We start from the raw sequence: 15,982 nt of genomic DNA, 5'->3' as shown, positions 1-15,982 counted from the left end.
AAGAAAAATAGTGAGCAAGAAAGATGAAAAAGAAATGTGGATGTGTGTATAATCTTCTACCGATAACCATCTCAGCACCTGCACCCCAGACACGGTATAGACACCACAAGAGATTCCTTTGTGTGTTTACACTTGCCTTGACGAAATGCAAAAGACGAAACTTGATACTCATTGGCCGCGCTCGGTTGCCACCCATCGAAACGATTGCGGGGATCCAAGAATCGACAGTATAAACGCGATGATAAGCTCCAATTGGTTGGAAAACAAGAGGACCTGTCATCGCAAAACGGGTATATGTACGCAGTGATTCGACTCGCCGGAAAGGATAGTAATTAAATTCCTTGATTCGAGTAACGAAGGTGACCCCGCCTAGCCAATCGGCAGATCGTCCCGATCACCGCGACCACCGGGATCCCAGACATCCTCGAGCGGTGGTAAATTAATAAGCAGGCATCCAGGTCTCCTTGAATTCTTCCGGGCGAGAGGATATCTCCGCCTATCTCTCTCGCACTCTCGCTCGCGTCTAGTTTTAGGCAAGTCACAGTTCTCGGTTACGTCCACTTGCTATGATTTTGACCTCTCGGAAACCAAGCCTTTGTCTCCTCAAGGTCTGCCAATCGCAGGATTATTCAAAGTAGAGACTGCCAGATACGTCGATGACGACCATTCTCAACGGCAAGCCCTCTTTCGCCCAATTATCCTGCACCCATACCCACGCAGGCTGTTCACTACCCGTTCATATCCGGAAACGTACATGATTCACCCGTCATTCTCGACCATCTGATGATCGCCATCCTGAAGCGCGAGGATGATGAGCTCGATGAACCTAACAAGTTAAAGTATACCAACGCCGAGAAGACGGAACGCAAATAGATAGTCAGCTCAGACCTCCTTTGAGACGAACATGTATGTACACGCTTCTTTCCAGCTTGCTGTTGTCCCTCTCGCTCTCTCTTTCTTTCTCTCTCTTCTAACTCAGCAGCGGCCGGCTGCTAGTGGGCTGCATGGCGTACACCAGAGCTGGTTGTGTAGAGGCAGAACCAGACGAGAGTCAGCGTCCCTAACCTTATACAACAAAAGTCGAGCTGGGCGAGCCCGTCGACACGCCGGAGTAACCAAAGAGCCAACCAACCAACCAGCCAGCCAGCCAACCAACCAACCAACCATACATTCAGTCAGCCGGGCAAGGGACGGAACGACCGACCGACTACCGACTGGACCTTGCAGACTGAAGAGAATGCGCTGCGCGGGGTCGACCGGTTTCAATAATTCAATTTGATCTAGAGATCTAAGCAGGTCCTCGCGGGTAACGACTCTTATACGCGATTCCACGCTGGTCCCCGTCCCCCTTTACGTGGTGGTCCCCATTCGCGAGCCCAAATTATGCAATCAACTTTGATTCAGTGGTGAGAAACCCGGACGGCCTTAGGTAGTCTGCGTCATCCTCGCACCTCGTTGTCTGGCTGTTGGTAACGTTTGGTTCGGATCAGACCACTGCGGTTTCAAGGTCTCGGTCCTCTTCAATTACTGATAGCGAGATCTGCAGCCGGAGAGACAACGTAAGCAGATCGCATCAAAGGTCACCGTCTTTCGTTCATATACCATTACGCTTTACGATACAGTTGACCGTCGGCTCTTGACCCGATGCACCATCGAGGATACTACATATCGATAATCGTCTTTATTGGTATTTGATCTTGCGCTAATGCCACTTCAAGAAATATTCCTTTCACATTCACTTGATGTTATAGATATCAAGCGTTTAACCTTCATTCTCCGTTACTCATGAAATTATAATATACATATACAGTGTAATCGATATTTGGTGAAAGTAAGGATTCCGGATCGGTTTACAGGTGCAGGACCGTATCGATCGGTTTCTATTCAGTCCGTTAGTTTCTCTCTCAACTCGATCATCGCGTATAGTATATACCTTGAGGTTTTGACCGTCGTTCCAGACTTGAAAATCCAGGAGGATCCTCTCCAAGCTTACACCAATCTACGACAGGTGAAAGCATCAATCGTTCGTCGAGATGAAAACAGATTTAGCGTTTCGTTGTAAATTCTAATTTTCCCTAAACTTCCACGAGCAATTGAGCAGACCTTTTTCGACCCAAATTTTGAACAAGTTTCGTGCGAAGGGTGAATGTGACACTTGAAGATCGGTCGGTTCAACCGCATCCACTTTGCGTCGAGTACGCGTTATTTATAGTTATGGCCGCGTCGAACGATAGGAGGTGAAGATAACGAAGTCCGGCAGTCGAAACTTGAAGAGCACAGTGAGTCAGATAAACAGGCGCTCGCTCTACGTAGGTGAACAGAAAAATTTTTCCGTCATGTCAGACGAAGCGAGGGTGAAGAATCCGCGCTTCATTCGAGCACCACACGAATTCAAACCGTATGATAAAGCTGTATTATTAATTCATACCACCAGAGGTGATAAGACAAGATTATGGTTCCCACATTTCTAATCATGGTAATCGATATCCACACAAAGTTGATCGGTTTTTATGTAAACGTGGACTACAGACTCGATGTTTTAACGCGTGCATGAAGTCATAGAGTATATATAGTAGATTCCTTCCTCCGTTTTATCCGCACTTCAAAGCTAATTGCGTTGTTGTTTTTTTTTTCTTTCTTACTTTTCTTTTTCTTCTTCTTTCTTTATTTTTACTTTTCTTTTATCTCGCATGTGCATTGTGCACGTCACATATACGATGTGATACGTTTATCTCTGATAAACTTATATGAGTGTGGATATATATTAATGTCGTGTGTATGTACGTTTTAGCCCGTTAAGAACCGCGGTTCAGCGGGCGACACGCGGGCGGAAAGGGGGGCTAATCGATAATCGTGGCACTCTCTGGGTTCAGGAGCCTCGTTCAAGGACAAGGCCACGTGATAGCGGACGCGCAACTGGGCCGCGCACATACACCAGCCACCCCTGACAGTGACCGCGCCACCACTTTACGGGCCCCGAGAAACTGTCGAAAAAATTTCTACATTTCATATGTATATACTCAAATTCGTTGAATTTACATTTTTCAACTAAGACGCTTGCGATTTGGAAAAAAAACAAAAAAAAAAAAAAAAGAAATACAGACAAATTAGGAATTTTAAAACGATCTAATTTCATTTTTGAAATACAAACATATTATTCAAGAAAATTCAGTCAACGACGATTTTTATTATAGGTATGTTATAAGTGATGTTTATCAAAGTTTTTTAAGAATTTTTCACTTCTTTTCTTTATTTTGTTCTTCTTCCCCTCGTTCTTTATATACCCAAGGTTATTATACATACATATATATATATATTTATTTTCTTCGTGCATCTTCTTATCACCGACAATGTAGTTGGATATTTTTTCTTCTTAGGGAGCGACGAAGCGCAGGGGGAGATAAGAGAAAGGGAGAGGGATAACTCGGCCACATCCCTGAGCGTTTTCTCCCACTCTCTCTCTCCCTCTCCGTCTCTCCGTCTCTATCTGTTCAAAATACTTACACACGTACACCTCGTACACGTATATGCATACGTGTATTACAATATATAGACGTATTTTTGGGCGGGTGAATCGGCGGGTTTTACCCCCGCCTAGGTCAACGGGAAGCGTTCGGTCGTGCTACGCACGTCACTCGGTGCCAAGCCGAGCCAAAGCTCGATTCGTTTGTCGGAACGTAATGTTACGTGTGTATTGTAATAACAGTATAAACAATAATAATAATAATAATAATAATAATAATAACAACAACAATGAAGTAACAAACCGGACAAACTTAACACTTAACCAATATACCAATTTTATATATAGAACATCCATGTTGTATACATCCATAAAACCGTCGTTGGTTGTGCTTCGTCGTCGCGACGTGATTTTTTTTTATTCGTCATCAGAAACAAACGGAAAAATCACAACATTCGTGTGACCGCGCATCGTTTGAAAAAAGCTTCGAATGTTCCAAACGCAAGTTGCCTCCACCACCGTCGTTCACGTTTCGTGACGGTGCGGTAGTGCAACGTCGACGTAATTATTTAACCACCCCTTGGTCCGCAGAATGCATGCGATCGTTGTTTCGACATAATATGTAACTCTCGGTGCATTATGCTGTACATGCATCACTTATACCTATACATGTCCTATGTAACATATAACAGAAACACAGAGTAATAATCCGATAAACGTCGACGAACGGACCGCGTGTGCGTGTCGCTGCGTGCGTGCCCCTGATGCAGTTCTGTATATATATATATATATATATATATACATATATTATATACACATATATATAATGTGTAACCACGGCGATGCATCGTATGTACAATATACATCTATGCATGTATATATATAATTCTACAAGTGTGCGTGCTCTCCTCTACTCTCGCCCCCCCCCCCTCCTCCTCCACACACACACACACACACGCATGCCTGAGATAGAGATAGAATGAGAGATAGAGAGAGAGAGAGAGAGAGGGAACGAGTGACTCTCAGTTTGGTTGAACAAGGCGACGCGACGAGACGTGCGCCGCTGCAGACCCAGCGTCGGGACGTTAACGCGGGCCTCCCCTCCTCTCCTCTCATCATCTCTCCTCTCCTCTCCTCTCCTCTCCGCCTCACTTCTCTATGCATCGGTTCGACCGCGAGCCGGACCGCGGTACCACTCTCACTTTTGCTGGCGCCGACGACGCTCGTCGGGTGCCTCCAAATATCGCCATACCTAATCACGCATACTGCACACCATACGTTCCGACCTCGGTATACATATACATACATATACATACATATATATACATATATACACTGACATATGTATATGTATATATGTATATAATGTGTGTGTATATATAATTTGATAAAACTTGTAGTAACAATTTTGTACATGTATAAATACACATACGTATAGAATCACGTTATTAATATGTTGTAATAATACTGACAAATATAATATAATATTATATAGACGTTTATCGGTAAATTTTTTATACCGTGCAGGTATTTTAATCAATTGCGATAAACGCGCGCCGAAATCAACCGAGTAACCATCGCAGGCAAAAAAAAAAAAAAAAAAAACGAAAAAAAAAAGACAATAAATCGAAACAATTACTTAAATAATGGTTATAAAATTGAATGAAAACTTGCAGTGACAATATATAATTCATTATTTATTGCTTGTTTTTATAATAATAACAATAACAATAACAACAATAACAATAATAATAATAATAACAACAACAACATACACGTAATCATATACATATGTACGTATAGGTATATTTGACAAAAAATATTATCGTGTGACAAAACATTTCTTGCACCGCATAGTCGTCTAGTTTTCTCCGTTTTCTCCCTGTTTTATTCATCCAATTTCCTTTCTCTTTTTCGAATTTCATTGTCAAGGTTTGTTATCATTATTGTTGTTATTATTGATTTGAATATTATTCCTACTATTATCGTTATTATTGGTATTACAAACGTAAACAGACCCACACGCGATTACTCCCACTTTATGTTCTATTTCTTTATACAGTTTACAGAATTTTAACGATAACAGTAATAGTGATGATAAAACTAATATACAATGATAATAATAATGATGATGATAATAACAATAATCGATATTTTCATCTATCGTTAAAATCATATTAAATTTTTGTCGTCAAAAGAAATTGTCCAATTGCTCATACAACTAGTAACCCTCTAATCCCCGTCACTTGTAATATCTCGTGTAATTCGTGAAACATGTACCACGTGACGGACGAATAAAAGCGTAAACAAAAACAAAAGAAAGGAAAAAACACCCATCGTTAAAAACTGCATTTTAATTCTCGCCTCTTATCAGAAACCATAACATATTATTCGCAAATGATTCCAGTATTGGTTTCTTAGGTGTGTAAAAATAAAAATAATGAAGTATTGACAGAATGCAAATAACTAAATTGTGGGACTAGGTAATCCGTCTTTCGTACGTACGTAAATTAATATATAACAATGAAAAGAGATAAGATCGCAAAGATAATATTACCTGTAATATATTTGTCTCGCCTGTTTACAGATTAAATGTGTGCACGTGAATAAAAACTGTGAATCGGTCACTAATAACCGGTATTGTATTTAAAATACATACATATATAAATATACATATATATTCGTGTGTGCATAACTGATTTCCGTGTGACTGACAATGACAATTGCAAAGTACATACCTATACGCAATCATTCATACCCTTGTGTACACGTCGTTCACGTAGGTATACACAATACACCGGTTGATGCAGTGAAATCGAAAGATTTTTGACATTTTGTACACGTGGGTTTTGCGCCCGTGACGACCAACGCGCAACGCGCAACGCGCAACGACGTCCGACGTTTTTGTTGTTTTTTTCGACGCTAGTGTGACGCACCTACACATATAGGTGCATAGGTGTGTACAGACACAATTACACGACCTATCGTATCGTATCTCCGCTGGGGTAGACGATATACGTATACGTATACGTATACGTACGTGCGTATACGACACAGGGAGCGCAGCGCGCGCGCCAACCCGAGGAGGAGAACTCGGCCGGCCGTTCGCTTCGTTCGGTCGTTCGTTCGTTCGTTCGTTGGTTCGTTCGTTGGTTCGTTCGTCTCGCGTAGCCAAAGTAACATTCGTAGTGGTACCGCCGACGCCAACGCCGACGCCGACGCCGCTCAACGACGTTTTACCCGCTGACGCTGAAGTCTGACGACGACGACGACACAACGACGACGACGACGACGACGACGACTACGACGACTACTACGACGACTAACGACGACACCGCGTGTCATACAATCGAGTGTTATAGGTGCATTACAGTTTGTGGCAGCGACAGTAACCCTCGAACACATGGCACATACCTTGGAGTTGGTTACACACGTACTTATTAAGTGAAGTGACAAAACACACATGTATCATGATATATACCTACATTTAAACGTGCATCGTGCAGGTGAAGTTTCGGTTTTTATATACCCAACAAGTGTCAACGTGGATGAATGAATTATGCAGAAATTGTTCAATGGTGAAGTCGAGTGATGGAAAATAAGGATTCGTCGTAAATACTTCGGCTATCCCACTACGCACAAGAAAAGTGAAAGTGATTTTATACTACGCAGGATTAATAAATTGCAGTTGTGCGAATTGTGGAATATAGTGTGTACCTACGTATATACACAGCTATATATTACGACTTTGGAAAAAGAAGGGTTAATTTTTTTTCGGTTCAACTCGGATTTCATACCTCTAATCTGTCGCATACTTTATAACGTCGTAAGTCGAAAATACGGGAACGGTGGCTCAAACCGGGAAGCAGCGGGTAACCGCTGCCGCCGATCTTCAGGCGGAGGTCCGCACCGCCATAAGGGTTCTCCACGGCTGGTGCCCCCGACCGTCCCAACTCAATTTGGGGCATCACGGTCGGGGCGAGACTGTCCTCATGTCGCCGCAGACCCAGATCCGAGGCCCCGTTCATCCGGGGACCAATACGCCCGGACCCCGGGCCCCAGGATCATCTGCCACCAACAATTCCGCCGCCACCACCTCCGCCCCAACGGGAAACACCCAGGGACCACCGACTTCCGTCGTTGTTAGCTCCACTTCCAGCATGCGACCTCCGCCTCCGCCACCGCCGCCCAGGGTCAGGCAATCCGCCGAGGGCAAGGCTCATCACCACGAGGAACCGACCAGCTCCATTCCTGATCTCGGTGAGATTCTTTGTCCCTTTCTTTTATCGTGTTATCAAGGTCGTTGTTTGACTCTGCGGATCGACGTGACACCCGATGATGACTAATGACGAATATGCTGCAGGTTGAATATTTTTTTCACCCAGTAGTGTTAAATTTATAATGGGGTAGTTGGTTGGTTTATTTGATTTTGAAGAAGTTTTGTTTTGTTTTGTTTTGTTTTGGTATTTCGTTTTTGATATTATTTTCAGGTTTCGAAATATCGTGAATTTCGATAGCGGCAGAGTAGATACGGTTTTCAAGATCATCGTTTTTCATATTTGATCGTACTCTCGTTGATCCGGAGATGCTTGGTGAAGTTTCAATGTTTTTTTTTTTTTGTCTTACGATATTTAAGAGAAAAATTTCGATTGATTGCAACAGTATATATTATTAATACTGAGCGTAATTCTGATGCGTATATCGCGGTTGGTATATCTTATAATGATAAGTATAATAAGTTGAGTGCAATATAATACGTTAAACCACTATTATATATATATGTATACCAATTATTAAGCAAGTGTAGAAGGAGTATAACTACCGATGTAAAAGAGAATAACAGACGTTTTAAGTAAAGAAGGAAATATTTAGCAAGAGAAAGAGAAAGAGAGAGAGTGAGAGTATTACATTATACATCGAAGAACAACGAAACGGAGAAGCGATGTTACTTACGCGTGTAAAACATAAATTGCGAAGCGTCGTATTTTTGCGACAAGGTCAATGCCAATCACCCTCAAGATGACTGGTCGTGTATTTCGTGTGAAAAAGCGAGAGAAGTATACGCATACCTAATATTAGTGTAGAGACGTGAAAAAGACTACAAGTTGACTATTATACATATTATATATTCCATGTCCTCGGAGAGTAATCGAAGACAGAGAGAGAAAACAAATAGAAAAATATCGTGCAAGTTTACAAGTAAACAAGAAAAATGAATGTGAAAAATATCGTTCGGTCAACAGTTATATTAACGCTCGAGATACGGAAAAACATGCAATGCACATGCGTTCTGTCAAGTGCATCGCGGGAAATTCATAAAGTCGTTCAGATATACGTGGTAGGCTGACCGAGAAGTTTATTTTTACATACGTGCACTTGCAGTGTGAATTTGTTTTCTTTTTTTCTTTCTTTCTTTTCTTTATTATTATTTATTAATCTTTCGTTTATCGTACCAGTGCCAGAGATCGTCTTGGAATTCCGATGCTATGTTATGAAGCTGAAACTAGCAAACAGAGATAATTTTTTTTTTTGGGAATAGAAAAAATGCAGTTCAATCTTATCTTCATAATTCTGTAAAAGTATTCATGGGGATTCAAGTTGTTTCACAAAATTTTTATTTTTGTACTTTACTTCCTTGTTTAAACGAACGTCGGAATGTTTTGCTCCTAATTCTGACTGCTAGCTTCATTCAGCCTCGTTGATATGTCTTAGATTTTCTTTATAATCTAAGAGAAATCTGCAGCGGCAATGAAATGTTATTTTCTTTACTATTTTGCAACGCAGGTATCTACGAATTTTCGCTAAAACCAAGAAGCGCAAAAACGGTGGTAAAGATTATTATCTATTGGTCTAATATCGAATTACGCGGAATGTTCACTTTCGATTGAAGAATTTTATACGAAGAAGGAATTTTCATTTTATCATATTTAACGAGATACGCCATTCTTGATACTTTCATGGTGGATGTATGGTAGTAGATGATACCTAGTCATCGGTTACGAAAGCTGCTGCTGCTGTTACTGCTACTGCATACCGCCATTAAATGCTGGCTGTGCTATGTTGTTCAGAAACACCGCGGAACCGCTGAGCTCGGATAGAATGTCTCAGGTGACCTTATGGCTTAGTGACCTTGTACAATGCTGAGTGCTGCGGGCGCAGAAATCGGCGTAACGTATGTAGGAAGTTCCAATGTGTGGCGGCAATAGTACCTCGTGTGTATCACCGGTTAGTGGTTTTCAGGAGAGTTTTCGAAACCTCTGTATTCGTCCATCTCTCTCTTTCTCTCTCTCTCTCTCTCTCTCTCTCTCTCTCTCTCTCTCTCTCTCTCTCTCTCTGCGCGGTTACGGTCACGGTCACACGTCGCGTCATCGACGTTGTTACGTGTTGGTTGGTAGTGTAGATACAGATCCAGGCAGAAGCTGTGCTCCCTGTTGTATGCGGGCCGATTACACACGACGTCGTGTTTAACCGACCACCTATACACCAAGTACGCTCATCTGCTCTAAAGAACACCTGAGGAACCTCACGAAGATTCCTCCTCCTCATCCTCATCCTCCCGTGGCAGCTCTCCGGTTTCCTGACTTTAATTTATTCCATCTGAAATTAAACGCCGAAGGCAGGTTTCACTCTACCTATATTTATATGTGTGCCAACTCCACGCCTCTCACTCTCTCTTACTCTCCCTCCCTATCTCACTCTCTTCTTCGCGAACGACGGTGGTGAGCCGGGCTCCGGGAGCCAGACCTTGACCTTCGTGTTGCAGGTTCTTACCCTCTGATATTTAATGACTTTCACTATTGGTCAGGGAAAACCTGAAAATCCCGGAAATCTGGAGGATCCTTTCGATTGGGATATTCGTCGGGATAATCGTAAGAGGAAAAATGTGGATTTAGTAACGTCCGTTCATTCGTCATCCGATTATTTTATTACAAACGGCGTCACCGATGGAAATGAGTCTGTTTGTTCGTATAGCTTGTCGGTTCTTTTGATCAGGAGAAAACTTAATCTCTATTCAGCGAGAGTACAGCAAGTCTTTTCTCAGACATTTTGTTGATAGCGTGCAGATTAGGGCGCAGCAGTGTGAGGATCAAAGTGGCATTTCTCACAATACATAAAGTGCGTTAGAAATAGGAAGTCGAAGTGGACGATGAATACAGTTTTGTAACACCGTACAGATTAGTTCGTAAGAATCACTGGTCGGTCGGAATTTATCTTACTCGGTAAAGAGGAATGTAAAAATAAAAATCTCCTTATCCTTGGTCAGGAAAAAGGGTTGAAGATCAAAACTTGAAAGGATCAATATTCCGAATAACCGATATATCGAAATTTGAAACACGCGGAATAATAAAATAACGAAAAATCAATCGTTGTTCAAAGTCTTGATGTCTGAACAATTCACCCTTCGTTATTTTATTTTCGCATGTTCAAAATATCCATATATCGTTCATTGTAAATATTGACCCTTCAAAATTTTCACCCCCGACCCAAGAAAGTGAAAGACTTCCCATCAAGTACCAAATATCTCACAAGGCGACCATGAATCATCGCATTTGTGTACCGAAGCTCACCGAGGGTTTCTAGAACCGATTGGCCTCTCCCTCTCCTCTCTCTCCCCCTCTCTTCTCTTTTCCGGCTTATCTCTCAGCAGGGTCGAGCGACTTACGCTCTTCATAGGTCTCGTCTCGTCTCGTCTCGCATCCATCCATCCCAACGCGTCGATGTCTGGTCTGGTGCTGGTTCGAGAGGCTGTGTGAACGTGTTACGCTTTCGCTGCACGTCGTCCCTCGGCGTGTCCGTTGTGCACTCGCATCGGATGCTGCTGCTGCTGCTGCTGCGGGTCTTCGGGTCGTGGTCCTCTCGACCGTCCTTCACAGGGCGCACAGTGTACGCATGCACTGCTGCCTGCATCCTGCATCGTGTGCCACGGATCCAGACACCCTTCAGACAGTCTCCAACGACGGGGAGGAACGGAAGGGAAGGGAATGGAAGGGCATGGAAGGGAATGGAAGGGACGGGAAGGAAAGGGAAGGGCGGAAGGCACTCTTGAAAGCTGTGTGTGTACGCCCCCCCCCCCCTCCATCAACCCCCCTCCCCCCTCCTCCTCCCCCTCACCTACCTCCCGCGCTTATGCGCGTTCATAACGCGTGCATCGAGGCGTCCATGCATCCGTGGGTAAGTACTTGTGCATGCCCCCCACCACGTGCGGACGCCTCGCGGTGCAGCATGAACTGCATTATCGCGTTCCAGGGGACGACAGACACGATAATATGTATATGTATATGTACGAGTATATGTATAGGTGTATATATATATATATATATATATATGAGTAACGTTCGTATACGTTTGCTTGTTCGTTTTACACAGGATAATGGATATTTTAGGAACTTGAAACTCAGCATTACAATCACATATGTTACATGTATATGCATAATTACGTCTTTGCAGACTGGAGAAATATTTTTTCTCTCTCTATTCTTCTCGTTTTAACGTCAGTTTATTTATTTCTTTTCTTTAACTTGTAGATATTATTGTAGACTCGTTTTTGAATAAATCTTGTACAACAGAGAACAAACAATAACTTTATCACTCACACGAGGTCATTCCGAAGAAAGCGACGTAAGGTGTTCTTTTTTTTTTTTTTTTTGAAGTTTTTTTTAGTATTATCTTCTACGTTTCGCGTAGTTGAAAATTTTATCGAACCCCCGCAATGCAAAGTAGAAATAGGCGTAGGTATAATTAAGGTACCCTTTCGTCCTGCATCGTGTGGCAGGGACCCTGACGGTTCGAGGACTTCGACCAGACGCCCCCGCCGTTGTATCACGATCATCCTTTTGACGTAGATCGCCTTTGACCAACTTACGTCTCGTTTCTATGTGTAACCGCTTATTTATACGCGCTTGTATGCCGATTCTATGCCGTATGTTAATGCTTCGTGTATGTTTATATTAAGAGGCTTTTCCAACTGCGTCACTTACCCTTTCATTACCGACGTGGTGCGTGCATGGCGCTCGGATGAAAGTCTAGACAATCAATCTACACGATTTAACATCACTCTCTCACTCTCTCGTTTACTCGCTTTCACTCTAGGATGGAAAAATTTTCTTACCATACAGTTGCACTCTGTGCAGCCTTATATTGTTGGATGATGAATTGATTTTTCCATCTTATTAGATCGTTTCTTATTATATTATCTGATAAAACGTTGTTAAACTATTGATTCCGTGCTTTAGTTTTTCTTCTCTATATATTTCTTTTTTTTTTGTCTTTTTAGTCTCATCGTCGGTATAAAAAAAGTTTCGGTATTTTCACCCTTTCAAGTTTGAATTTACCTCCGATGATAAGAATACATCTGACAGTGAAAAGTTACAAGCTCCATCGTATGTATATGTATAAATGTGATGTGTATAACAGCACGCGGGAGATAGTTTGCTCCTGGGATGTAGCTGATTGTACCCACACATTTGGATATATATGCGACTGCTGGTCCCTTAATTAACCGAAACTCTTTAATGGAACGAAGCCTGCTGCATCAGAGGCAGCAGACTTTTCGTTGGTTTATTTTGTCGTCGTACTTATGACGTGGCCGCCGTACGTTTTCTACAGACGAAGGGACCATCGGGGCTAACGACTCGTTGGTATAACATATATATATACCGCGTTACGTGTTACGTCAATTTAGACTACGGCGTATAACTCACACCGAATGCTGGTGCACTCTCTCATCGTCTGCGGTAGACGTGGTTGTGCAACACAAACACGATGTGACTGTATGGTGATAAAAAAGTCAATTTTTATACTACGGGAAAAAGCCTTGATGTCGTTCAATTGCGTAACAGTTTCGTTTGAAAGATTTGAGGAAGGATCGTCGCGAAAATTAATTCCGCGAGCCTCTCTTTGCCGATTAACGATTAGTGGGAATACGGAGTTTTCCGCAAAAGAGCAGACGTGTTTTTCTTCCTTCTTCTTCTTCTTCTTCTTTCAGGCTTCGTTAGTTTCGTCGGAAAACCAGCAGTGCGCCTAAAAGTTCTTTTCTAAACATGCACGCGTGCAACGTCACGCGCTGCACTTCCGGGGCTCTAGAACTTTCACGTTTCAGGGACGGTGTGGTTTATTGAAGAAAATCTATGGAAATTACGCTCTATTTTTGTTTTTGTTTGTTTGTTTGTTTTTTTTTTTTTTTTTTTTTCTAGACAAGTGGCAAATTCTTACGGTGATAATGCAATCGCCAATTTCAACGTTCGCTTACAGAGATGATGAAACGATTTAATCTTCTCTTTTCGTCGCGACTGCATCCAAGTCTTGAGATAAGCTGATTAGGATTATGCAAAGTTCCTCCATTTTTGTACCTTATATCGTAAATGAGAAACAGACGAATAATTGAGAGTGAAAAAAAAAAAAAAAAACTAACGTGCAGCTACAATAAATGATATGAAAATTACATCGACTACATGCAATTTCTCGCACCTCGTGATACCCTCTTAACAATTTAGACTGATTTATGGCAAAGCAGTTTTGAGATAGAATAAAACTAAGTTTAAAGAAGGAACAAATTACCGAGGTATCATCATCGTCAAGTAGCTGTAGGCTGCTGATACGGTTAGCTTTGGTTTTTCGAGGATATAATTAGCCGGTACGCTTTCATTATGGCCTCCGGTATACGTATTATATATATATATAAATTGTAAACACCGATAAGTCGGGCATGCGCAAGCCGTCCTGTGTTGACCTTATACAACGTTTTTAAAATTTACGAAGATTGGGTATAATAACGACGTCTGGATATACACTCTCATGCCTATACATACATGTGTAAAGTGCATACCAGTTGTGTATGAGAAGAAAAATGTATAAGAAAAAGAAGAAGACAAAATTTTTTTTAAAAAAACGTTAACAAGCATACGCGAATATGCTGAAAGTGTGGAGCTTGAACATTACGTGTAAATACATCTATGTATTCTTTATACACATCACATATGTACATATGTATATATATATATATATTTATATACACATGTGTTCTCGCGTTTTAGTGTAAATTCGCGAGTCAAGGTAACCAGGAAATAAAACATACAATGCTACGTAATACGTGTGTGATCTTGTGTATCAAGTAAATCGTGAAACTGTTTGCGCGCGTGTGAGTGTGTCTGTGGCTGTACGAACACCTCTGTAATACAACTGCCACCTCCACCTCCACCTCCACCTCCACCTTCTCCTTCGTATTTTTCGTTTCTCGTTATCGTGCGAGCTTAAAGGCGATAAAGACTAGCGATTATGTCACAACGATTTAATCGTAATCGAACGATGTCCTTGAATCATGGGTGTGTAAGAAAAATTAGTCTGAGTTTATAAATACACTTTGTATTGTATACTTATATAAAGTAAAAACTAAATTTAATAATGCCTGGTTTAGCTTTGAAATATAAGTCTATACGTTTATTTGAAGAAAATGATGACGAAAATGTTGAGAGAGAAAAGAAATAAAATAAATAAATAAATATATAAATAACGCCGCGAAGAATTCATTTTTCTATAAACGTATGTGGTTGTGTGATTTTTTTTTTTTTTTTTTTTTCGTACCCACCGTCTTGGTATTAAACACCCGTCAGTCATATCGAGTGTAAATGACAATTTGTTGTACATATCGTAAAAGACGACCTTTAACTATAATACGTAACGAGCGCGTAGCAAGAAATTATTGTACCGATCCTCTCGTCTCTTCCACCACCTCCTCCACCTCCACCTCCTCCTCCTCCTCCTCCTCCTCATGACTCGAGGTTTCGCCTCGCTTCTGATTATTTTTCGTGCGACCTTCTCGAAATAGTCGCGGATATTTAATCTTCTTGTGTGCCTATAGTATATACGTGTATATGTATTCATACTTGTGTACTCCACCACTTTGGTACAAGATATAATGCTTACTATAGATATACATATAGATTGCAAACTTGTATATTTGCAAATATTCAAGGAAGTATATTCGCGTGTGCGTTATACCGGGTATATAACATCGAAGATCGTTACGTGTATACTAATAGGTGATAACAAGAGACGGAAAGAAGGTTGAAGAGGAAAAAAAAAAAAAAAAAAGAAAAAAACAATTCAACGCTCATCTATCCAATTATTTTTACAAGGTTTTTTTTTCCCTCCATTTTGGTTCTGTCAAGGTTACATCTTTTTTATCGACGCAAAAACTACGTGATCCTTATACATATATATATATATATCGTATATCCACGTTACAGAATGAGACGAAATAACCGATCCGACTATCGAGATCTGTAACTTTATCTCCCCTTCGGCGATCTAGAGACTCGTCGTATTAATTAGTTGCAACCATGTTGGAATAATAATTAGTTATACAATATATACACGGTATATGTACATATAAAACTATGCAGACGTGATTTGCTATGAATATCGCAATAAATGCGGATCATTCCTGCTATATGTATACCGCCTTAGTCGGTACCCACATATTTCCACCCTCTCTCTCTCTCTCTCTCTCTTTCTCTCTCT

General features: G+C 41.4%; 1 protein-coding gene across 1 annotated transcript in view; it reads left to right on the top strand.

Moving 5' to 3' along the window:
- Positions 1–7,282: 7,282 nt before the first annotated feature.
- The window catches only part of LOC124407995 (nuclear hormone receptor E75-like), a 118,241-nt gene continuing 109,541 nt past the window's right edge, over positions 7,283–15,982 (top strand). The window contains exon 1 of the mRNA XM_046884631.1: positions 7,283–7,723. Within this exon, the coding sequence (XP_046740587.1) occupies positions 7,456–7,723 (268 nt within the window). The 5' untranslated portion in view covers positions 7,283–7,455. The remainder of the gene's footprint in view (positions 7,724–15,982) is intronic.

Source organism: Diprion similis, chromosome 7, assembly GCF_021155765.1.
Source record: "Diprion similis isolate iyDipSimi1 chromosome 7, iyDipSimi1.1, whole genome shotgun sequence".
NCBI lineage: Eukaryota > Metazoa > Arthropoda > Insecta > Hymenoptera > Diprionidae > Diprion > Diprion similis.
The sequence above is the reverse complement of the archived record's forward strand: the minus strand, read 5'-3'. Positions and strand labels throughout refer to the sequence as shown.